Source organism: Heterocephalus glaber, unplaced genomic scaffold (genome assembly GCF_053883595.1).
Source record: "Heterocephalus glaber isolate CG9 unplaced genomic scaffold, H.glaber_assembly_v1.0 deba00001550, whole genome shotgun sequence".
NCBI lineage: Eukaryota > Metazoa > Chordata > Mammalia > Rodentia > Bathyergidae > Heterocephalus > Heterocephalus glaber.
The window spans coordinates 11517629-11544652 of NW_028258343.1; the positions used below are offsets into that span (position 1 = coordinate 11517629).

A 27024-nucleotide genomic window follows, 5' to 3' on the forward strand; every position below is an offset into this window, starting at 1 on the left:
AACTTGATTTTATAATATTGATTTTTGCACCTATGTCATGAAAGATATTGGAATATATTTCCAGAAATTTTTCTGTCTTTGGTTTTGGTATTAAACTATAGTAGTAGATTCATTAAATAAATTGGAGTTTATTTTTAAATTTTTTGGACTAGTTTCTATAAGAGAGTGATATAGTTATATTCTTTGAACACTTGTAAAACTGGTAAATCTAGTATAAAAATAGATACATTTTAAACTGCCGATTTCATCATTAACTAAATATGTTAATTATTTCTTGTATTCCTTATTTAGCCAGATTTACTAATTAAGCTTTTATGAGAAATTGTCCTTATCTGTTCAGGGTTAATATTATTGGTATAGAATTGTTCTTAGTAGCTTTTAACCTTATTTTTTATTTCATATGTATCTTAATTTCTTATTTTATTCTAAATATTGTTTATTTGTGTCTTCTCTCTTTTTCATCCATACCAACCCAGAGGATGGTGGATTAGTGTTCCCTAAGAACAAGATTTTAGCTAGGTTAATTATCTCTATTATGTCATTTTACCAATTTGATTTTTTTTTACTTTAGTTTAGATTTGTTATTTGTCCTTTCCTAGATTCTTAAATTGTATATTTAGTTCATTACTTTAGCTTTTCCTTTTCCTAATGTAAGCATGTCTGGCAATAGATGACCTTCTAAGAAACTTATTAGCTGCTTCTCAAAAAATTTAATATCTAGTATTTTTCTTTATATTCAGTTAATACTATTTCAAGTTTATTGGGACTTTTCTTTAACCTAAATTTATTTAGATGGTTAGATTTTTAGTTTCCAAGTATTTGGAAAAAGATTGTTTTAAAATTTCAATTTAAAAGTAAAGTTATGGGTTTAGAGATATGGATTATATATATATTTTTAAATGTGTGAGATTTACCTTATTAGCCAGGCTATTTTTAAAAAAATTTCTATATATGCCATTAAACATGTTTGCATATTATCCTCTTTGATTGATTATAATGTTCTAGGTAGGTTTATTATTTTAAGCATGTTAATTGTGCTACATTTTCCTATATTTCTATCAATTTTTTGCCAGCTTGAGCTAATAGTACTTAAACACACGATGATAGCCTACAATGAGAGGGTCACACAGCGAAGATAAGTTTTCATTAATTTACTTTATATCTTGATGCTGTTATTTGGTGTACACATTTCCAAATATTATGTGTTTCAGATACACTTACTCTCATTATTCCTGCTAAGGACTCGTATCTGCATATGAATTGTATCTTACATTTAAATAAGCACCTCCACTTTGTTTTGGTTACTCTTTTTGTGTCTTATGCCTATAATTTTTTTATTATGCTCTCAGTTGAATCTATTACAAACAAGATATAATTATTTGTGAGCTTTTTAATCAGTAGAAAATCTCTTTTTTTAACCTGATGAATTTAGTTGTAAGTACTGATAAATTTAAAATTAGTGTCACTACCTTATTTTGTGCTTGTTATTTATCTTAGCTTTTCAGTGCTTTCCTTAGTCCCTGCCTTCTATTCAATTCTTTAGGGATTGAGATTTGTTCAAGAACATGAGTTTTATTTCTACCAGTTTTCTGAGAAGAGGGTGTTTGTTCATTTGCCTATCAACTATTTCATGTCACTGTGTTTTACAGATTTCTCAAAGCCTTGGAATAGGTTTTAAATCTTGTTTTAGGATAACTGTTTTATCAAAAAAATTTAATAAATTTCTGGATGTGATGTGTGTGTGTTATGAGCTCATCTTAGTAGGTTTACTTCATTTTGTTTTATTTTAATGGACCGATACAATGTGATGTTGCTTGTATATATTGTGAATGATTGAATCAGGCTACTTATCATATTTATCACCTCACAGACTTATCATTACTTTGTAGTGAGAACATTTTAAATTCTCATATTTAATTATTTTGAAATATAGTATACATTACTATTAGTTGTAGTCATCATGTCGTACAACAGATCACTAGGGCTTTTTCTTCCTCTCTAACGAATTTTGTGACTGACAGATATTTCCTCTTTCTGCACCCACCCTCTACACAGTTTGATGAATATTCGAAGTTCTTCAGATTTTGAAAGTTTTAAACATTGACTTGCAGTGGCATTTTATTTAGATTCTAGGGGTTTTCAATAACCTTAGGCAAAATCTTTGTAATAATTTCTTTGCTTGTTATCTTTCTACTGTTATGTTAGTCAATTTTCCATCACTTTACTAATTACTGACATAATCATCTTATAAAGAGAAAAGGTTTATTTGTGTTCAGAATTTGAGAAGTTTCAGTCTCTGGTCAGTAGGCCTACTTACTTTGGGCCTCTGATGGAATAACATGGTAGGAGTATGGGAGGGTGTGTTGCAGCAAAACCATTCACCTCGTGGCTGGGATGGGGGGAGGGGAAAAGGAAGACAGAGAAGGACATGGGGAAGAGGGAGGTCTCAGCATCCCAGTCTTGCCCAAGGACATGCCCCCTTTCCTCCCATTAACCTACAACTCTCCCCACGCCCTACCTCTTAAAGTTTCCACCTCCTCCCAATAGTTCCTCAGGCTGGGGACCAAGTGTCCAATGCACGACCCTTTGGAGGGTAATCCAGATCTAACCTATAGCAACCTCCATAGGCCATGTAAATTCACACATCACACATGTGTATTGTGACTATTTTTTTCTACACTAGTCCTCAGACTAACTTCAAGTCTCTCTAAGTAGTGAGCATCTCTTTCATTCGTATTCTGTGGAAATTTAGAGAACTTCAAATCTCCCAGGTTTATGCTGGGGCCACAGCTTCAACTTCACTGCTACAGTTCATAAAATTATCTTTTCCATCAACAGATGAATGCAAGAACTTGTTTCCAATTCCTTAGAGCCTCCTTTGTAAAGGTCAGACCTTCCTGAGTGTGTTGACTTCCCTTAGGCCTGGTCCTTTTGGCCCTGATTTCTCTCACCATTTGTAGTATCTGAAAATTACTTTTTGCTTCTTTATTATATTTAACTCTATTTCTGGATAATTATGGTAAGGGGAATAGCTTAGATTTAACTTAGTTAAACGTGTTGTGAGAAGCCTGGACAAATTTTTTAAAAATAATCTACTTTAAATTTAAAAACTCAGGAATAGTTTGAACATCTAGGATGAATTAACAAGCCATATCTCTATTGACCCAAAACTGTTAAGGTCATTGTTTTTCTCCATTTGGTGGCATCTAGAAATTAGAAGTAAGGATAATTTACATTTGGGTCTGTTAAGGGAATTCATTAATGGAGTTACTAAACCATTGGATTCATTTTCACAAGGCCACAAATTGCTGTGCCTTGACCTTTTGTTCAAGTCAGAAAAATAAATCTGTTTGTAAAGAGTAGATTTTCTGACAACTCGGTTTTCATCTCAGAGTGTAAGAAAGCAGTGTTGGAAAATTAGCCTTGATCAAAAGTCCTCCTGATTTTCCTGGCCTAAAGGGCCCATATGCTCATCTCTTAATCCTCTTTCCCTTCCTCCCTTTGCTCTTTGCTTCATTCCTTTCTCCCACAAGTTACTGAAGACATAACATTATATTCTCTGTGGTGCTGAAGAATTATTCTTCATTCCTTATGCCTCTTAGCTGAGGGTTTCATTTTAGCCATCTCAGTGACTCTGTAACCCAGCCACACACTCTTATTAGAGCTCGTTCATTCCCTACTTTCATTTTATAAAGTTCTCACTCATTATCCATAATAACTACTGTCTCTTTGTCCATGTATACTTATTTGGTTTTTTCACATGTGATATTAAGGTACATGAAGGTGAGAATATATACTGTCTTCATCAAAGAGCACTTGTCTTTTCTCTCTCTCACAGCACTGTGCATAGCTCTTGATTCCAAGACAGTGATTTGGACTGTCTCCAACCAGAGCCCTCTTCTCAACCTGATGATTTCATTAGAGTCAGAGAACAACAAAATTGGATGGTAATGGAAGTTTTAGTGATAAGGTGGGTCCACTGGATGGGACACAATTTTGACTCTAGTGAATCCAGAGTCTAAAGCTTCAAATTCCATTCTAACCTTTCAGAATTTAAGTCCCCAAATGAGTCAGTTATGGGCTGAGTTCGAGTGAGGGCCCTTCTTGGCTGTGTCACAGTATGGTAGGAGTGCACACATAAGGAAACAGACCACAGAGAGAAGCAGGAAGCAGGAGAGGATCTGAGTCCCAAAATCCCTTGTGAGAGAACACCTCCATTTGACATAAATACTTCCTACTAAGGCTTCACCTCTTAAAGGTTCCACACTTCCTCCCAATATGGCTGCCCTGGTGATCAAGATCTCAACACATGAAACCTGGGGAAAACTATGTCTAAATCCTAGGAGTATCTATTCAAATATGTGTTCTGTTGTGCAGAAAGATATTGACGCTAGGGTTCTATGGCAAAGAGTAATGCCCAGCCGATGATGCCTGCCTCTGACTTTGTACCAGGTGCCTGAAGCCCTCTTCCCTTTGACCCTCACATGACTCCTGCCTTCATGCAGCTCAAATCTCAGCTTAAGTTCAAAGTTATCTTTCTGTCCACCAAATGCTATTTCTGTGGACCCAATTCTAACATATGTCACCCTATATTTATATCACATGATTCTTGAAGATCCTCTACTTAACCAACATTACTGTATGATAATTTGTTAAACTTGTCACTTTAATATCTCTTTCCTTCTCATTTCACATACAGGTTTTATATGTCTGGTAATTTTTACTGGAAGCCAGACATTGGGAATTTTACCTTTTTGATACTGGATATTTCATATCTCTGAAAAATCTCCTAAGCTAGTTTGGAAGAAAGTTACATTAATTATTTCATATCTTGCTTTTGTGCTTTGTTAGGTAGGATCAATGCATCACTAATTTAATCAAGGCTCATTTTATCCTATGACTAAGACAAGACTCTTCTTAATATCATACTTTGAGCAATTTCCTGTGAAACATGCAGTTTTCTACTCTGGCTATGGGAAACTGCTACTTTTCCTAGCATCATAGGGTCTCCAGGCATTATTCTTTGAAATTCTTTTTCTTGGTTGTTTCCTTGGTATTGTATTAAGAAATTTCATCGCATGAATGGGCTGACAAATATTCAACTGAATACCATACTTGTGGAAGATGTATTCTACACTGTTCTCTCTCTGTGTAGCTCTGTCTTTTCCATTAGTTTGCCTTGTGGCCTCTGGGCTCCTTGTCTTTGCTAACTTACATCTTACCTCAGCAAATCCACTCCAGCTGTACTTGAATTCTTCTCTGTTCTCACCTTCCTGTGTCATGTTTTGGAAACTTCCAAGCAATAAGCTAAAAAAATTGAAGAGCTCATCTCCTTTGTTGCTCAGTAAATTAATAAGTTTATTTTGATATATTGAATGAATAAGGCAAGCCTAAATCATTATCACAAACATTGCATTATGTATGTGAAATATCTCAAAATTGACATTTAAATTACATGATGCTGTATTGTGCTAACTTTTGTGGGTATATTTCACATTGTAAATTATAGAAATTTACACCTATTTGTTTGTGCTTTTGAAAACATTGTCTTATGTTTTTCTTCTTTTCCTGATTATACAGTAATCTCTAAAACATCTTAAAATAATGATAGGTTTCTTATGAGGTATAATAATTTCTTGAATTCATAGAACTTTAAATAAAAATTGCTTTGATACCTCTAATTATTTCATTGAATAGAAATAGATTTTCCTAAAATATTTTTGCAAGAATAAAACATTAATACTATTTATTACTTTTTTTAACCATCCATTTGCCACTTAAGTTATTTTTACTGGTAAACCCCAAAATAATGTGCATGTGACTCTTGTTAAATTATAATTTGTGGAAGTAGAAATAATATTTTCCTGCTATTAATAGCACCATTTATTAGGTAGAAGAAATCTTATAATTACTCTCATTTGAAATATGAAATTTTATGAGGAAGAGAGCAATGATTTGGTGGGAAAAGAACAGCCTTTTGAGGAACTGGTGTACAAAAATGTTAAGAGGCGAAAAGGAAATAAGGGTTTTTGTGAATCACAATATTTAAGACATGTAGCTTCCTGTTAAACAGTCACCCTGTTCCTCCACAATATGTAGTTTTATTTCCAGATGCCAGCTAGGAAAAGAAGAACTCATAATTGGGAAATAGATGGAGTGGCAGAAGCTGCCAGAGGCTGAGAATGTGTCTTACAGGGTCCAGCACTGCCTGGGGCTGGTCGGCTCCCAGCACAGCAGGATTCAGTCCTGACCCCGGAGGGGAGACCCAGAGCCTGCAGCCCATCTCAGTCCACACCACCACTGCCATCTAACGAAGACCCTGGCCAAGAGTCAGGCAGGCTGCTGGCTTTCTGTTTCAAAGTACACTTCACAGATAATTCACCAAAATAATATCACCACCCAAATCTGAATGCAAATAAGCAGCATTAAAAATTCTCCCTAAATGCATTGGACAAGTGATGTATAGATGAAACAATTTAAAGTATAAACACATAGCATTGCTTTGGCATCATGCTCGGGTTCTCTGGATTTATAACTCCTGAATTGAACACCAACAATAACCTCTGGAAAGGGAGTGGCAGGGAGGATGAAGGGTTTTGTTCACTGATGAAGGGGGTTAGGGCTCCACTGCGTAGCTTCCAATTGGTCTATATTTGTGGACAAAGTTCCCTGCTGTGAGGTGCCCTTCTCTTTTGGTGGGCTCAAAGCCAGGACACCCTCTTCTGTGCTTCTAGCACTGATATTTGATTTTACAAAACTAGGTGTGATTCAGAAAGAAACAAGAAAAAAATAAATGCAGATATCCATTATAAAGAACTCATTCATATATTTTTTTTAAATTATGAGTTTCTTATAGAGACTGTAAATGAAGGAAATATCACATAATGTTAAACCTTGAATAAAATGCTTTGAGACTATTAATTATCTCAAAAAGTAATTAGTTTCTCAAGTTATGTCGTTTTGATTTCAAATATTTGCTCAGAGGCAGAATTTCTTGAAAACCTGACTGGCTTTATTTTTACCCTCCTTTTGAGCATGACATAAACTACAGCTTAAATATTTAAATTGCTGTAGAGGTAATTGTGATATAAATATATTTAAATGTAAGTCCCTAAATGAGGTTGAGCCTTTCTCAGTAGATTGAGAAAATAAAAAGATGGAGAGTTGATCCCTAACCAACCTACTGGCCATCATATTCAGTGATGGTGAGCCGAGGACTCTCCAGGATGGTGAGCAGAGGTGAGTGAGGAATCACAGGTCACTCGCCCTGCAGGGGTACATCTGAGTGACCTTCTTAGCAACAGGCTCACAACACTTTGGTCCTTGGCTGCACCCTTTCTAGACTGGAATTTATCCATCCACTTCCATCTCATGCCATGCTTCTCACTGTGCTCCAGCTGTATTATCTCCAAATTCTTTAAGTAGGCCATGCCCTTTCTGCTTTGTTAATTTACCAGGACACAGCAATACAAATCCTTCCTCTTTCTTCTCCTAGCTAATGGTACTCCTCCTTTGAATCTAAAGTCACATCTCACTTTCTTAAGGAAAAGTTGTCCTTCTTAAGGAAGCTGTCATCCCCAACACACACGTACAGATTAAATTAAACTCTCCAGCCCACTCTCATTATTGTAGTATCCACTTCTTTAACCTGATAGGATTTGTAATTCTTCTTCAGTGTCTTTTTTTCTGCATAAATATGTAACATCATAAGGGCATGAAATAGTGAAATGAGTCTTGTTCTTGACTGAATTCATAGCAGAGATCATGGTGACTGCTATATTAAAGAAGAAAAGAAGGAAAGAAAAACAAAGGAAGGAAGGAAAGGAGGAAGAAAAAAGGGGAAAAATGAAAAGATGGATGAAAAGAAGTAGAGAAGGAAGGAGAAAAACAACCTGTGTAAGATTTCGTCTCTAACCTAGAGGATTTAGAGGCATACAGGTATTCTCTGGTCGGGCTGTTGGGCTACACCAGTGGTGGCAAACCTATGACACACATGCTGCAGCCAGCTGCTTGTTATCACTAAATGCTCCAAAAAAGTTCACCATCACAGGGCTACACTGCACCTCCAAAGCCCGTTAGTTCTAGATTGTGTTAAGTCAGCTACACCTTCGACAGCCTTAGTCTTTTGGAAATGTTGCTCATGTGGAGATCACTGGGAAGAATCTGGGCACTGATTGGCTCCACTCAGTGGAGAACATAGGATCTCAGTGGAGCTCAGGATAAAAGGAGTGAGTGATGCTTAGTCAAATGTATTTGACCCATTTCCCTGCTCTGTGAGAAGCAAATAATACACGTCCTCTAGCACAGACTACATGGTTATGTTCCACTAACTGTAGGACACCACTGTGTGTGGAGGGATTAGATATATATTCCCTGCCAAAATGGCCTTATCATCCCCCTAGCTTTCCTAAACATTAGGTAGAATCCTTCCTGGCCATGACACCAACTCCCCTTTTCTTAGAGTATATGCTTTAGAAAGCTTGCAATTATAAATTTGTTCTCTGTCCCTTTGAGATATAAGTCTTCTTCCAGGTTCTTGCTAGCTTTGTCACTTTGCAAGGATGTCTTCCTCAAGGACCTGGGAGCCATTCCTTAGAAATGTAATAATCAAGAATGACTGCAAACCCCTATCTCTCCAACTTTGGTGGGAGCTTAGGCGACCAGTTATAGCAATGACAATTAGGAGACACATCACATTGCTCAGCTTCCTCACTCATGTCCTTCATCACTTTCCTGCTAGCTCTCCCTAGCACTTAAAATTCCTTCCATGTTTAGTCTCAGGACTGTTGACTTCAGTAGGGTTCTTTTACCAATTGCAATAATTTTTTTTTTTTTTTGGTACCGGGGATCGAATTCAGGACTTTGCCCTTGCAAGGCAGGTGGCAATTGCAATAATCTTCAATAAAGCTCCTTTCCTGTTCAACTCTGGTGCAGCTGTTTTTACTCTTAGGTTTAGCTCACATGTGCACCTGAGTTGAATCAGTGTTCCATCACTCATGGTAGATCTGAATGTTCTATAAGATGACCACATTTTAAAGCTTCTAACCCCCTGAATAAAATGTTAGTGAACTCTTATTTAGTGAGAAAGAGGATTCTTTTCCATTTGGGGTGAGATTATTTTCCATTACTGTTATTTTGCAACAGACTTAGCATAATCTCCAGCCATTTCTACGGGAGATGGGTCTGAAAAATGTCCCAGAAGCAAGTACTGTGGTTGATGTTTTCCACAGTGAAACTAATTTCCTACCACAAATAATGCCTTTCACAATAATGCTCTTGATTGCAGCTGTGAAACCTTGCTGAGATTTCATTTTGCAGTTCTTAAGTGCCTAGCTTTTATTTTTATGGCTAGGATAGTGATTGATAGGCTTTGTGATTTAGTGGTAAAGAGAACTGGAAACCACCTTGCCTGGATCCAAGGCTTCAGCAAGACTTTAGCTAGTTGATAAACATTATCATTCACAGGAAAATGAATAGCACAGAATCTGAGGTTTAGCGAATCTCGATAAGCTTTAGTTGTTATAATTGTCATGATTTTCATCACTGTCTTCACTACTATGAAGAACAAACAAGCAGGATGTTCTATTCTCACAACATTCTCCCAGAAAGAGAAACGTTGATGGGTAGCAGTGCTGGCTTAAAACAGACTTTAACCTTTTCTGGGTTGTTTCATTCATATCTAACTCTGAGTTCTATTTGTGAGACATTTGTCTTTCTCTCTCCTTCCCCTGATCCCTGTATTTTTCAGTGATGGATGGGCAGACAGAGATGAAGTCATTGAAGGTTATGAGGTGGAAGCCAACGGGGGAATCACGATAAAGCTTCAGTCGCCAGAGGTCAGGTCATTTGATGATTATTTCCTGAAGCTAAGGCTGGATACAAATACGAGGAATCCTTGGTTCCCCGAGTTCTGGCAACACCGGTTCCAGTGCCACCTTCCAGGACACCTTCTGGAAAATCCTAACTTTAAAAGAATTTGCACAGGTAATTCTTATTCACATAATAACAACTATGCTAGGGCTGAAGATCTAAAAAGATAATATAGCCCTCTTAATAAAATAGAATGAAGTAAAAGTGTGTTTTCCTTCAGAGAGTCACTTTCTTGTATTCTAAAAAATCTGCTTTAGTCTCTAGTGGGACAAGCGATAAAGAGATAACATAAGTAGGTGCAAAGAAAATTGAGAAGCCAGATATCTGTTATTCAAGCCAGAAAGGAGATTTTATTTCATCGTGTAAGTATGTAGAAGATACTAGCCACAGACATAAGTAAGCCATGCTGGCTTGGTTCTTTTTTCCTTTTGTGAGTTGCTTTAATTTACAAGTCTGGGAAAGATGAGGTATACTGTCTTAGACGGCCCCATCAAAATGGTGTTTGTGGACAAAGATGCCAAGATATCTGTCAACCAGAATAATGGCCCCCACCAGACAGATCCTTCCTGGGCGCTGCTCACTCATACCACACCCAGAAGGGGCAGTGCGTTATTCCACGGTGTTCGGGGACTTAGGGAACTCCACAGGCTACCCCTAACTCCCACCTCAGACTTCTTTTTTTCCCTTAAATTCTTTTGTTGGTACATTTTAGGTATACACTACGTTTACATTTATCATTGGATGCTTGTACCTGTACATGATATATCTTGGTTCTCATTTTTTCCCCATTACCTGTGCGCTCTTCACCCCCTCCACCCTTCCCTATTTACATAGACTTTCATTCCATTTTTTTTCTTTTCTCATAATTGTTCCTTTCCCTAGAAGCCACAGGGAGGCTTTCTAAAAGCCTAGATTGAGAATAAATCCTTTCCCTTCTTTCCTCCCAGCACCCCCTACCACTTTGGACCTTTTCTTCCTATTTCAAATTATCAATTATTTGTTTTAATCATTTTAATCCTTATTTACACTTTCAGCTTCTCACACTAGAGAAAATATTCGGTATTTACACGTGTGTCCTATTTATTTCACTTAAGAGGATGGCCTCAATATGCATCCATTTAGCTATAAATGTCTCTGGTTTCTCACTTTTTATGGCTGAGTAATACTCCTTTTTATTAAAAAATCACGTTTTCTTTATCCAGTTTCCAGTTGATGGCCAACTGGGCTGCTTCCAAGTTTTAGCTATTATGAACTGTGCTGCTATGAACATGGGTCCACATGTATCACTGTGGTATGATTCTTTTAATTCTTTGGAGAAGATACCCAGCAGGGGAATAGCGGGGTCAAATGGGACTTCCAGTCCTAGTTCTTTGAGGTATCTCCATACTGATTTCCACAGTGGCTGCACTCCACTTCAGACTTCTTAACATTTGTGACCATTATCATTACTTTGTAACTTTTATAAGCATTAGCTCTACATAACTTTTATGGGCATCATCATTACTACATGAGGGCATTGCTGCCCCCTTTGAGTTTTAGAATTGTCTGTGCTGCAAAGAAAGATCATCTTTGGTCTGTCATTTTACCATTTGAATCCAGTTATTCAGATTGGATTAGTGATATATTACACTGGTCTACGCACGATGATAAATTATGGACTTGTCTCATGACCTCATTCATATTGGATAACAGTGATGTGATGTTTATTTCTTGTCTAGGCTGGATTGATATTATTTAGAAGGTTCTAGAATCCATTCATTCACACTATAGCCATGTATCAAACATTGTGTACAGAAGGGGACAAAGAAATGAATAATCTATAACTCTTAATCTAGAGTAGGTTGTAGTCGCTTTGGGCAAATCCAAACACATCATGTCACACATATGAAACAGATAAATAACCAAAGAAATGAGTTTTTACCAAACAGGGTAAGAATAATGCTGATTACATAAAATACTTTGAATTTTCAGTAATATTCCTATGTTGATGATGAATCTTTTAAATACCAATAAATATAAATGCAAAAAGTATGTCTGATGTGCTAAGTTTTAGCAGCGTTCCCTGAGAAATTACTGATTGTGGATTTATTCTCAATCTAGGCTTTTAGAAATCCTCTGTGTGGCTTCTAGGGAAACAGAAATATAATCTAGGTGAGAAGAGAGAAGGAAGGGGAAATAAGTGCTAAACAACTAACCCCCTTCTGCCACATTTGTATTTCCATGGACTTCACATTTCTCTAAAGGGATAGACTCACAGAAGTCAGCAATTCCAACAAGTCATCTAGGAGAGTCTCCTTATTTGCAAAATCAAGATCTTGAGGAGGGACAGAGACAGAAATTTCCCTGGGTTCACTGAATTAATGGCAACAGTAGAATTAGAACCCACATCTTCTATATAGCACAATGACTGAATACTTTTAGACTTAGCATCTAATAATATATTACCTTTCCTCAAAGAACCCTAACAATATCAACCTCTGGGAGCCAATCAATCCTTATTAGCTAATTAATCATTTAATTTATATTTTCTTATAGTGTAGAATTTTTTCAAATTAAGGATTGTTATTTTAAAATGAATTATTTTTTAAATTCAACATTCAATAAATATTTAGTAAAAACCTAATATGTATAAGGTTTCATTCTAGACCCCTATATTTCAGTGCAAGAAAACAGTCAATAAATAACAACAAAAAATTAAGGAAAAAGTAAAGAAAATATGTGCTCTTTACTTGATCACAAAAGCCATCATGAAAGTAAAGAATGGGAATAGAGAACAGTCAGATAAAGGGATGAACAGAGAGAGCCTCAGTGAGCAGATGATGAAAGATGTGAAGACAATGAGATAAGGTTAGCAAAGACGTTTGTAAGCATAAGGCACAGCACATGAAAAGAGGCACAGGCCTGCCTGGCTTAGTTGAAGAACAGGAAGGAGGCCAGTGCTGCTGGACCCAGTGGGTGCATTAGCACTCAGAGAAAGGGAAAGGACCCAAGTAACAGGAGCAGTGACAAGGCTAGTGTGATCATTCAAGGGACAGTGGAGGATTTAGCCATGGTGGGGGAAAGAAGATGGAGGTAAGGGTTCGATGTTGCATCTATTTGGAATAAGAATCAAGGGGTTTGGTGACAGAATTGTCCAGAACGACTGATCTGAACCACTGGAAAGATGGTATCATCACTGAGTAAGGCCTGCAAGACTTAGGGAAAGGCAGCTTGCAGAAGGATGCACAGGTTAATATGGGGTAAGTTTGAGATCTCTTAGTGGCCTGTGTCACAATGTCATTGTGTTTTAAAAAAAAATTTTAGTACACATTTGCAGTACATAATATTCACATTCTTTGTGGAGAGTTGGTACATGCACATAACACATCTTAATTCTCTTTATTTTTTCTTCCTTTCCGCTCTTTTCCCCCTTCCTCCATGTCTTGGTCTCTTCTCATTTGAGAAAAATTTATCTCCCTACTTCCTATTATCTATCTTTTTGCTCTTTTTTATAGTTTCGGTTTCTCATCTAAGAGAAACCATGAAATATTTATTGTGTTTCTAATTTATTTCACCTAACATTATGGTCTCAAGGTGCAGCCATTTTCCTACAGATGACTCATGCTTATCCTTCCTTGTGGCAGAGTACTACTCCACTGTGTGTAAATGCCACATTTGCCTTATCCATTCATCTGTTGCTGGATATATAGGCTGCTTCCAAGTTTTAGCTATTGTGAATTGTGGTGCTATACACATAGGTATACATGTGTTACTGTAATACAATGCCTTTAACTCTTTGGGGAACAGATATAGAAGAGGAATAGCTGGATCAAATAGAATTTCTAGGTTTTGTTTACTGAGGAATCTTCATACTCATTTCCACAGTTTTTTTATTAGCTTACATTACATTTCCACCAGTAAAGTAGAAGGGTTCCTTTTTCCTCACAGCTTTGTCAGCATTAGTTACTATTTGATTTCTTGATGATGCCCATTCTTTCTAGAATGAGATCAAATCCTAGTGTTGTTTTAATTTGTATTTCTCTAATGGCCAGTGATACTGAATATATCCTTATCTATTTACTGGCCTTTTGTACTTCTGAGAAGTGTTCATTCATTTCAGGCTGCCCATTTTGGAAACTTTTATTTAGGGAGTCTAATTTTTTTTCTACTTTTTTATATATTCTAGATATTAGTCTCCTGTCTAAGGAATAGCTTGCAAAAATGTTTTTCCATTCTGTAGGTTACCTCTTCACACTCTTAGTTGCTTCCTTTGCTGTGAAGAAGATTTTTCATTTCATGTGATTGCATTTTTTGATTCTTGGTACTATTTCCTGTGCAACCAGGGTTCTGCTCAGAAAGTTTTTGAAGTTATATGACTTCAAGAGTTTTACCTATTTTGTCTTCCAGCAGGTTGTTTCTGCTCTAAAATTTAGATATTTGATCCATTTTAATTTTATTTTAGTGCATGATGACAGGTATGAGTCTAGACTCAATTTTCTGCATGTGGGTAGCCAGTTTTCCTAGCACCATTTATTAAAGAGGTTATCTTTCCTCAAGTGAATGTTTTTGGCCCCTTTATTAAAGGTCAAATAGTTAAATGTGTTTTGATTTTTCTTTCCTACATCCTCTATTCTGTTCCATTGCTCTACATGTATTTTTTGTGATAGTACTATTCTGTTTTTAATCACTGTAGCTTTGTAATATAACTTGAAATCTAGGATCATGATGCCTCCTGCTTTTCTCTTGTTATCTAGTATTGCTTCTGTTATTCTGGGTCTCTTCTCCTTCTACTTCTTACAGAAGGAATTGCTTCCTCTAGAATTGCTTTCTCTAGTTCTGTGAAGAATTCTGTTGGACTTTTGATTGGGTTTTCCTTATACCTATGTATCAGTTTTGGGTATGGCCATTTTGACTTCCTCCTTCTGCCTAGGTAGCCAGGAGCTACATTTCCATGTTTTGATGTCCTCTTTATCTTTTTTTCATAGTATTACAGTTTTCATTGTAGAGGTATTTCACTTCCTTAGTTAAGTCAATTCAGAAGTATTTGATTTTTCAAGAAACTATTGTAAATTTTTTTCTTGATTTTTTTTCCTCACTGAGTTCACTATGAATATACAGGAGCACTATTGATTTTTGTGTGTTGATTTTGCATCTTGATATTGATGAATTTGGTTATTATTTCTAGGAACCTTCTGGTGGATTTTTTGGGTCTTCTATGTAGAAGATAATGATAATTCACTTCTTCCTTTCTTACATATACATATTTTTCTTTTTTCTTGCCTAGTTGCTCTTACTACTGTTTTGGGCATTATATTGAATTGTGATAGTGGATATCCTTTCCTTATTCCTGATTTTAGAGAGAACATTTTCCATTTTCCCCCATTTAATATGATGTTGACAATATGTTTCTCACAAATGGCTTTTATCAAATTGAGATAAGCTCAAACAAGCAAAGAAATAAACAAAATACAAATATGACAAAACATGGTAATAAAACACCTCCAGAAACTCCCAACTCTTCTAAAACTGATCCGTGGAAAATCAAAGGGAAGGAAACCAAAATCCACACAGCCAAATTATTTGAAAAGATAACAGAAGATATAACAAAACACATCAGTAAGATGCTTGGCAAACTCACTTAAGATATAACTAATGGGTCTTATAAACAAAATGGTCAGCGAGTTGACAGAAGATACTACTAAGCTAGCTGAGCTAAACAAAATGATGCAAAACATGAATTACCAGCATAGACAATAATTAGAATCCATAAAAATGTACCGAACAGAAATTCAGGAGATTAAAAATTCTTTTGAACATATGGGCAGCAGAAATGGCCAGTTTGAGAACATTGTGTCAGAAATAGAAGACAGGGCTGTTGTCTGTGACCAATTCATAAGAGATACCTTAAAAACAATACGAGAACATGAAAAATAGGTCCAACGGCTACTAGATTATGCAAAGAAGACTAATTTATGAGTAACTGAAATTAGTGAAAAATGAGGAGAAAGCGTGAATGACATAAAAACCTGTTTACTGAAATAATAGCAGAAAACTTTCCAAAGAAAAAGAATTGAACATACACATGAGTGCGGTATATAAAACTCTAAATAGGTAGGATTGGAAAAGAACCTCTCCACAACATAGCATAGTAAAAATCCGAAAAGTCCAACACAGGAACAGAATTAGGTGCTGTTAGAGAAAATCAGCAAATCACTTATAGAGCTAAACCCATTAGAATTACAGCAGACCTCTCAACATGAAACCTTGGAATGAAGTGTTTCAAGCCCTGAAAGGCAACAATTTCCCATCCACGCTGATATTTTCTGCAAAAGTATCCTTCAAAATTAATGAAGAATTAAGATATTTCCATGATAAAGAGACCTAAAGATACTCATAGCCATCAAACAAACACTCCAAAAATTCTCAAGGATATCCTAGATAGAGTCAATGAAGCTAACAATGACAAAATGTCTAGTGGAATCTATACAATAGGTAAGGTGAGCAGTTAAGTAGAAGGGAAATAAAGGTAATCATCAACCAGAAAGTAATACAATGACAGGAATATGCCAAGACCTATCACTAATAAGTATCAATGTGAATGGTCTCAATTCTCCAATCAAAAGACACAGATTAACAGAATGGACCAATAAACAAAACTCAATGGTATGCTGTATACAAAAAACCACATTTGATCCTCCTCCCCCAATTCATAGACTAAAAATGAAAGGATGGAAAATAGTATACCATGCAACCAGAACCCCCCAAAAAAGCAGGTGCAGCTACTCTATTTTTGGACAAATTGGGCTTTAAACCAAAACTGATCAGAAGAGGCAAAGAAGGTCACTATATGTGTAACTAATGTTACAGGAACAATTCAACAGGAAGAACTAATGATCATTAACATATATTCACCAAGAAAAGAAACACTCAGCTTCATAAAAGAAGTACTACTGGACATAAAAAAATCAGGTAAATATAAACACAATTATAGTGAGGAATCTCAGTACTCCAATGTCACAAGTATGCAAATTGATTAGACAAAAAATCAACAAAGAAATATCAGAGTTAACAAACCTTTAAAAATGGACTTAGTAGATATCTACAGTGTTCCACCCAACAATAATAGACTACACATTCTTCTCAGCAGCACACTGAACTTTTTCCAAAATGGACCACATAACTAACTAATAAAGCATGCTTAAGTAAATGTAAAAGAATTGAAATTATACCATGCATACTATCAAATCAGAAAAATGAAACTAGAAATTGATGACAAAAGAAAACACAAAAATTATGCAAATACATGGAAGTTAAACAATACACTTTTAAATAACCAATAGGTGACAGAAGAAATCAGGGAAGAAATGACAGTTTCTAGACCTAAACAATAATGCCAGTACAACATACCAAAACTTTGAAACCAATGAAAGCAGTCCTAAGAGGGAAGTTTATAGTTGTGACTTTCCATATCAAAAAAGAGTGAGTCCAAACAAATAACATAGTGATGCTCCTCAAGGTCCTAAAAAAACAAGAATAATCCAAACCCAAAGGTAGCACAATGAAGGAAATTATAAAGACCAGAAATCAGTGAAATTGAGACTAAAAAATAAATACAAAGAATCAATGAATGGAAGAGCTGGTTCTTTGAAAGGATAGACAAAATAGATAAATCCTTAGACAATTTTACCAAAAAAGAAAAAAAAAGACCTAAGTCAATGCAGTTAGAAAGGAAAAAGTTTAAAATAAAATGGACTCTGCCAAAATCCAGAAGATTATTAGCAACTACTTTTTAAGTGTCAATAAATTGGAGAATGTAGAAGAAAGGGAAAAATTCCTAGATACATATGAGTTACTGAAGCTCAACCAAGAAGTTATAAAAACCCTGATTAATCTAAAGCAGGCAATGAAATAGAAGGAGTAATAAAAACATACTAAGAAATGTCCAGGCCTGGATAGATTCACTGCTGAATTCTACAAAAAGTTCAGGAAAGGTCTAACACTAATGCTCCTCAAGCTCTTTAATGAAATTGAAAAGGGAGGAGTATCCCAAATTCATCCCTGGAAGCTAGCATTACCCTGATTTCAAAATCAGACAAGGATCAAACCAAAGAAGATTACCAGAAGCCAATTTCTTTAATGAACAAAGATGCAAAAATCCTCAGCAAGATACTGGCAAACAGAATGCAGCAAATCATCAAAAATATCATAAATCATAACGAAGTAGGCTCCATCCTAGGAAAACAAGCATTGTGTTGAACATACACAAGCAAGGTTGAACATACACAAATCAACAAGTTAATACATCACATAAACAGAAACAAAGACAAAAATTCCATGCTCATCTCAATAGACTCAGAAAAAACCTTTGACAAAATCCAACATCTATTCATGTCATTGTGTTTTATTAGTAAATATCAGAACACTACTTACTAAACATTCTTAGATATTTTTATATAAGGATTTCTAGGAAAATATTTTGTGATCCAAGCTCTCATAACAATAGTTGAACTCTGCAGCCATGTACTCATCCAATAACACATTGGCTTTTTGATTGTCACAGCACATGTAAATGTCAAAGTTAAAGCCTGAGCTTGATTAATGTTTACAGCAAGAAATAACTGCTTGAAAATTCATAAATTGTTCTTCTATTTTGCTTGACTCTGAAAGCTAGTTTTAAGAACAATTTTAACATTTCATAAGCATGTTTGTTTGCATTTCATTCTGGTGTCAAATTCAGAAAACATTGCTCTGTGTTTTTAGTTCAAAGGAAGGCAGGAGCTTATTTAATTTTCTAGTTGGAATAAATTCATAAGATATATTCATCTTTTCTGCTGTTGAAAACCTAGAATTTTATCTTTAACAGTTTTACCAATACTATCTATGAGCATACATTCATGTAAATTTACACTACTCTTCAGCTTTATTCCCTGTTTTTCTTTAAAATTGACTTCACTGTTATTGACAAATAAGATAAATTTTCACTTCCTGTATTATTCTTATGTAGTTGAGATTCTTGCATATCAAATTAATTATATAGCCTTAGGATGAATATGTAGGCACATTTATGAAATTTAGTGTGAAAAAGTAGAATTAACCTTCCCAGATTTTTGATAGCTACTGTTTCTGTCACTCACTTTTAGACTTCTGGTGTTTTGGAAAGTTTTGATATTGATATTTGTTTCCATAGAAACCTTTATTGAGCTTAATCTCAGATGTCCCTATTGAAATAAAGAGTTTATGTACACTAGATTTCCAATTGGAATACTAAGGGTCCTGAGCCAAGGCTTAGTAATTTGGGAATCACTGCAGCTAATTAAAAAGTACTTTATGCAAAGTCCGCATCACTGCTTAATTAGTTGAGTATATCAAGGGATTGGAAATGTGTTGGCAAAGCACTGAAATATCAAAGCCTAACTTCTAAAAATTTAATCATTGAGAGGACAGTGGAAAGATTATGTATAAAGCAAATCAAAATCACTCTCTTCTGGTATATGAGTTAATTACCCAAGGGATCTGTATTGCGTTTGCAATGGCACAGTGCTTTATCATTCCTAATGAAAATCATTAGAAAGATTCCTGGAAACTGATATAGTGTAGTGTTTGGAAGCAAAATCTCTGGGTCCAACATGGGTTCAGTGTTAGTCAGAAAAACATTATTCAGGTATGTGTCTATCCACATGACCAGGATGACCTTACTCAACACCAGAGTCTCAGTTTCTGCAATTGCAAAGTGACGATAGTATCTACCTCCCACAGATGCTGTGTCAGAATTCAATGAAATAATGCAAGTGGAGTATTTTACAGTGAAATAATACATTTGAAGTTCTTTGCAATCTGTAAACACATTTGTCCCTTGGTATCCACAAAGGAATGGTTCTGGGACAGCCTCCTCTGCAGATGTCGACATCTGAGGATTATCAAGTCCCTTGCATACAATGAACTAAAGTCGTATGTAACATACACATATCCTAATACATATTTTCAATAAAATCTCTAGATTACTTAAAATATTTAATATAATGTAAATTCTATGTAAATAGTTGTATTTTTTAGGAATAATGACAGGAATACAAGTGTGTACATGTTTGGTATAGATGCAATTTTATATATTTTTTCAGTAATATGTGCTTATGATGTTTATTTCACGCAACTTTTATTTTTCTGTGTAGTTTTAAATCACGTAGTTCATACTTTATATATTGCTTTTTAAAATGTATAGTGCTTTTTCTTATAAATTTATGGTTTTCTTTTTTTCAAATAAGCTCTAATTTATATAATGCTTCCTATACATTTGGGTATTTTTTGGTTCTCCACAAAGTAAAAAATGCTGTAGTGCTGTAAAGTTTATCTTTCCTAAACCTTTCTTTTTTTCACTTTAGATAATTTTCTTATGGCTCCAGAATGGAATTAAATTTCCAAAAGTTCAATCAAAAGATGTGAAAATTTCTAACGCTTTTGAAAATAGAGTTCTGAAAGGCAACTCCTACCAGCACTGTATGAAACACTATGCATTTTTCCATTTTGTGTGTACAGTTATAATCATAGCATGATTTAATTTTGTATCTTAATTTTCCTAGCATTATACTTCATATTTTTTATTTTTCTGAATGATTTTAGAGCTGCTTTTATACAGCCCTATAATATTCAATCCAATGAAAATACTTGACCATTCTTATATTATTGGACATTTAGGATGCTTCCAGTTTTCTTTATTAAAAAACAATGAATATGGGGTGAAGAATTTTCATGGCAGTTGTTGTTACAATTTTTGAATTTTCTTCTTACAATAGATTCCCAAATATGTAATTATTAGACTAAGAACATGGTAGTATTGGGATCTCTTAAAAACATATTGCCGTTGTTTCATATTCTGACAATACTGATATTTTCTGCAGTGACCAGTATGTTAACTGTAAATGATGACTGGGTTCAGTATGTCCTTATCAGTTGTTTTCGTAACCCTTGAATTTGCAGCCATACTTTTGTTTTGTTCCTTTATTATTTGTACCATTTGGAAACAGATGGGCACAATGCTTTTCAAAGCTCGTGGATACTTGTAGTTGGCTATTGTCCAAGGTATAATGAAAGAATTTAGGTCATACTTGTAAAGCTCATCAATAGTTTATGACCAGCAGGATAATGACAGCTAGTCTGGTTCTATAGTTAGAATCTCCCCTCCAAATCATATGTTGAAATTTATCTGCCACTGTAGTGGTATTAGGAGATGGGAACTTTGAGAGATGCTTGGGATTATTAAGAGCTCTCATGAATGGACTAGTGCTATTGCCACGAGGGTGGGCTCCTAGTAAAAGGATTCAAGTCCGGTCTCCATTCTGTCTGACTTTTATGCCTGCTTCTCCTTCCACCTTGGGAGACACCATGGTATGATGCAGTGTAAAGGATGTTCATCATATGTAACCCTTCAATTCTGGACTTTCTGGCCTCTAGATGGACCCAAATCAATGTCAGTAGTTTATAATCCACTCAATTTGTGATATTCTAAGGTAGCTGCTGGTAACAGACTAAGATATCTGGTAAGATACAATATCAAAACTTTCAGGCAAGGGGAATCCTACCACAGTAGCTTAGAAACTACTACTCACAATTTTTAGACTAATACTGATTTTAGACTGGTACTGATGTTAGCCTTAGTACTAATTTTCCTATTTTATGGACATTCCACTTTGAATTAGCTGAATAATCAGTTATGTAACATAAATTTAGCCCGTTAGAGTTTATTTGACATTATAGTGGTCTATAAACTAAGACAGGTCCCAGTTTACTTCATCCTACTGGGTTCTGGAGTAATAATTTTTATTTTCTCATTGCAAATTTGGCCCAAATGTCAATATACACTCCTGGAGAATATAACTACCTTCAACAAGAATTTGGCACTGTTCATCAAGGTTTGTGGAAGATGACACATCTGTCCAGCCCTCTTTGTATCTGTGCTCTTTGAAACACGGCTCTGCAGCTCCCCTCATCAAGAGGTAGGGTCCTGTTCTCTACCTTTTAAGTATCAATCGACTTTCCAATGTATTAGCTCCAAACCTGGACCTCCAGTGGCTTGACCTACTCCCATTCTGTTTCTTGGAACTTCTCATCCACGTGTCTCTAGAAGATGAGAAATAGCACAGAGCAGAGACAGGATACCTTCTCAAGTGAGGCTTTCCTGGAGCAGCCAATCTCCAGCCAATCCTCTACCTGACTACTGAGGCATGAGTGAGCCCAGCTGAGATGAGTCATGTCCAACTCAGAGCAGCAGAACTTCCTAGGTGACTCCAAGGTTCAGGAACACCAAAAGTCTTGTTATTTAACAAACTTTGGGGGATGTTTATTTTTCAGCTTCACTGTGATAGAAGAGAATTGATTAAAAGTTTCCATATCCCTGTAATCTGTGACTTTTACATGGAACAATAGTTTAATTAAAGTAAGGAACTTAATTCCTCAACACAGTGCTGGAATGCTCAGTCTTTTCTCCTCCTGAGTGGAATGGTACAATATTGTACCCTAGACCTAATGGAACAAAAACGTTTTTATAGATTCTATAATGAAGAATAGTTTAGAGAACTATAATCCAAGGCACTGAAGCCATTCTACTTTGGAATTCTGGTGTGCATAGAAGTGCTAAAAATGGGGCTATAACTGAGCCAAACATCATCAAAATGAAAGTCATGTGTTATTAAAAAGAAGTGATATTAAAAGTGTTGCTTTATGGAAATATGTTTCCAAGTTTAATTGGAAGAATTAAAGTGATCTGACCTTTTATTGCACTGGACATTATAATGTATAGATGGAGCTCTGAAAATAATATTCAAGAAGCAAAACATTGGTGTATTATTAATACTTTTAGTTACATTATCAAATGTGGGTAACCACTAGCCACGTGTCTGTTCTTAAAACTTAAATTTTTATTAACTAAAATTAAATCAAACTGAACTTTTACTTTTTGAGCCTCACAAGTACCACAGTTCATGTTTCAGTACCTCATGTGGCTAGTGCAAAGTTCTATGGGTCAGCAGTCCTGTGTTTTACTTTCTTAGTTCTGTAAATGCAAGTTTGATTGTTTCTGTGGTTATTTGGATCTAATTCATGTTAGGGTTCTGAATATCCTAACTGAAACTGCTAGAAGTTGATTCATTCTTACGGTATGAGCACGGGCTGTCAGCTTGCTTGGTGATTCCTACAGATTTGTCATCCAAGATAGGATGAACTGGTTCCCACAGAGACCTCAGCATCCTGTTTAGGTCCAATAATGTCTCATTCCATGGTTTTTTTTTTTTTTTTTTGGTACTGGAGATCGAACTCAGGTCCTTGTGCTTGCACAGCAGGTGCAAAACCACTGAGCTAAATTCCTGGCCCTCCATCTTATTTTATATACTGGATGGACTCAGAGAAACATGTGCATGCTTTAGCATCAAAAAGTCATAAAAGTTGATGCAGAGGCAGGGTTGTTTTTCTTTCGGTGGTGCAGGGGACTGAAACCAAGGCCTCATGCGTGCTAACAAACACCTTTTTTAATGAGGCACATCTTTAGCCCTCCATTCTTTAACTTTAAGTACATATTGATTCTGTTCCAAAAAGGTTTGTGTTACTCTGGCCCATTAACCATATGGCTCAGAAAACTGCTAGTTTTGGGTGGGGTCCAGAACAAGAAAAGGCTCTAGAACAGGTCCAGACTGCTGTGCAGGCTGCTCTACCACTTGGACCACAGGATCCAGCAGATCCAAGGGTACTTGAGATGTGAACGGTCTCTGGCAGGTCCCATAGATGAATCATTGAGAAAACCTATAGGATTTTGGAGCAAGGCTCTGCCATCATCCACAGACAGCTACTCTCTCTTTGACAAATAACCCTGTCCTGCTAACTAGGGCTTAGTGGAAACTCAATGCTTGACCACGAGACACCAAGTTTTCCTGAGACCTGAGCTGCCCATCATGAACTGGGTATTATCTGACCCACAGAGTCAAAAAGCTGAACATACTCATCAAAAATCCATATCAAATGGATGTGGTATATATGTGATCAGGTCTGAACAGGGCCTGAAGCACAAGTAGGTTACATGAAAAAGTGTCCCAAATACTACAGTTCCTACTCCCACTATACTGCCTTCTGTCCCCTAGTATATATCTATGGCCTCATGAATGTACATTATGGTCAGTAGACAGAGGAAGACTAGGGCCTAGATTACAGATGGCTCTGCACACCGTACAGGGACTATCCAAATTGGACAACTGCATGATTATAGCCCTTTTAGGGAACATCCCTGAAAGACAGTGAGGATGGTAAATTTTCACAATGGGTGGAACTTGAGAGAGTACACGCTGTCTTGCATTTTACTTGGAAGAAAAAATTATCTAATGTGTGACTATGTACTGATTCATGGGCTGTGGCCAATTGCCTGGCTGGATTGATTAGGGTCTTGGAAGGAACATGACTGGAACATTGGTAACAAAAACTTTTGAGAAAGAGTTATGTGCAGAGGCCTCTCCATATGTTCCAAGGATGTGAAGATCCCATGTAAATGTTTACCAAAAGGTGAACTCAGCAGAAGAAGATTTTAATTATTAAGTGGATGGGATGATCCATTCTGTGGATAGCAGTCAACTTCTTTCCTCAGCCACCCCTTTCATTGCCCAATGAACAAAATGCCCATAGTGGAAGGAATAGAGTTTATGCATGGGCTCACCAGCATGTGCTACCAACCATCAGAGCTGGCCTGGATAAAGCCCCTCTGAGTCCAATCTGCCAGGAGCAGAGACCTAGGCTGAATCCCTGATATAACTCCATTCCCCACATTGATCAGCTTGTGTCCTGGTGGTAGGTTGATTATGTTCAACCACTTCCATCATGGAAAGGGAAGCACTTTGTCCTTACTAAAATAGACACTTACACCAGGTATAGATTTGTCTTCTCTGCAAGTAATGCTTCTGCCAAAACTACCATCCAGGGATTTACAGAATGCCTCATCCATTGTCTTATTATTCCACAGAGCATTGCCTCTGACCACATGTACCTTTTCATGGCCAAAGAAATGCAGCAATGGGCTCATGCTCATGAAAGTCACTGGCCTTATGTGTTTCCCACCATTCAGAAGCATCTGGGTTGATAGAATGGTAGAATGGTCCTTTGAAGCTGTAGTTACAGTACCAGCTAGGTGGCAATACCTTGCAGGGTTGGAGCAGCTTCTCCAGAGAACTGTATATGCTCTGAATAATCATCCTGTATATGGTAGTTTTTCAAATAGCCAGGACTCATGGGTCCAGGAATCAAGGGGAGAAAATGGGAAGGGTACCACTACCTCTAGTGATGAACTAGCAAAAGTTTTGCTCTCTATTTCTGTGATCTTATTCTCCATTGGCCTAGAAGTCTCAGTCCCAGCAATAGGAGGGCTTCTACCAGGAGGCACAACAGTGATTCCATGGAACTGAAAATTAAGACCCCTTCCCAACCATTTTAGGTTTCTAATGCCTCTGATTCAATAGGCTAAAGTCAAGGAAGCTAAGAGGTTAGTGGGGGTGATTGATCCAGACTAGCAATAGGAAATTGGACTACTACTCAAAAATAGAGAAAAGGAAAAGTTTCAGTAGAATCTCTTTTTTTTATTGCTGTGTCCTATTATTAAGGTCAATGGAAATTGGAATAACCCAATTCAACAAGGGTGTCAAATGGCCCAGAACTTTTAGGCATGAAGTAAAAACTGAGTAAAGAAGCAAGACCTGCTAAGGTACTTATTGAAGGCCACAGGAATACAGAAAAGTAGGGCAGTAGAAAAAGATAGTCATAAATACCAGGTATGACCATGTGACCAGTTATAGAACTGAAGATTGTAAATGTCATGAGTATTTTCCCCCTATTTGATTAATATGCTTGCACTTGTACATATATTTTAAGCAAATACTGGTTTTCTGTTTTTGTATTCTTGCACCATGTAACATAATATTGATTGACTTAATATTGTTACTTGAATATTGTTCAATCTACATTATATGTTATGTAATGTCAGGAGAAGAGAAAGCATCACCCAAGAAAAACTTCCTCCAATTCCAGGGAAGGATTTAGTGCATTTCTGGTTGTACACAGGAAGCTATACTTGATTAGATAGAATTATGAAGTCACTATCACCTTTATTTGGTGATTAAGTACTATGTAACGAAATAGGTTTTGTTGTCAGGTTGATAAAGAGTGGATTATAACTATTAATCTTGATATGTCAACTTGAGTAGATTAGGAAATGCCTAGTAGAATAGCAAAGCATCCTACAAGGTGTGTTTATGGGGCATTTCCAGAGATGATTGGCACATATGCAAGCAAACTGAGGAGGAAGATCCATCCTAGATTGTGGGTGGCACCAAACAATAGGCTTGTGGTCTGGATGGAATAGAAGGGAAAAAAGAATGAAGGTGGCATGCTGTTTTGGAAGCTTCATTCTGCTTAACTGGGTGGTCTTTTGCTGCTCCTATGGGTGTCACATTCAGTTTCTTCAGTGTTCCAATGCAGACTCATATCAGCAACTCCTCAACTCTCCAGAGGGCTTCCAGGCCTGTGACTTGGACTGATGCTGCATCCTTGATCTTTCTGTATTCTTGGGCTAAGCAGCTACTGGTCCTCCAGCTCTCCAGTGCACAGGTGACCATTGTGGATTCTCTTACCTCTGACCCTGTAAGCCTATCTACTAAATCCCATTGCATAATTACATATAATATATACATTCTATTATATATATTCTATTAATTCTATTCCTCTAGAGAACACTAACCAATACAAAAAAAAGGTTTTTAGTCTTATATAGATTTGAGGTATAAAATTTAAAATAATTTGAGGCACCCACACTGTTATAGTGACAGTCACTTTTAATTTTTAATAGAAACCTTTCATTTGTAGCTTTATATTGTTGAATATGTGCACATTTTTACCATGTCTGTAACCAGTTTCTTAGAGATGACCTAAGTCTCACATATCACACTGATTAGTAGAATTTGCTTCAATTCATAAATGAATCAGTATTCTGAATATGTGTGTGTGTGTACATTGAATGCTACCTCATGTTGTCCAGCCTGCCAGCTGAACAAATTTGAGAGTCACTGCTCTAATGATTAAAATCTATGTATCTTCATAAAAATTTCACCCCTAGCATGAATAGCTAGTATAAATTTAGACTGTCTTGGATGGCTG

At 36.2% G+C, this 27024-nt stretch overlaps 1 protein-coding gene across 5 annotated transcripts in view; it reads left to right on the forward strand.

The window, feature by feature from the left end:
* Window positions 1-27024, forward strand: part of Grm1 (glutamate metabotropic receptor 1) — a 445703-nt gene that overhangs the window by 286131 nt on the left and 132548 nt on the right. For all 5 annotated transcript variants that reach the window (XM_004846008.4, XM_087190086.1, XM_087190088.1 and 2 more), the window contains exon 4: window positions 9749-9984. In XM_004846008.4, the coding sequence (XP_004846065.2) occupies window positions 9749-9984 (236 nt within the window). The remainder of the gene's footprint in view (window positions 1-9748; window positions 9985-27024) is intronic.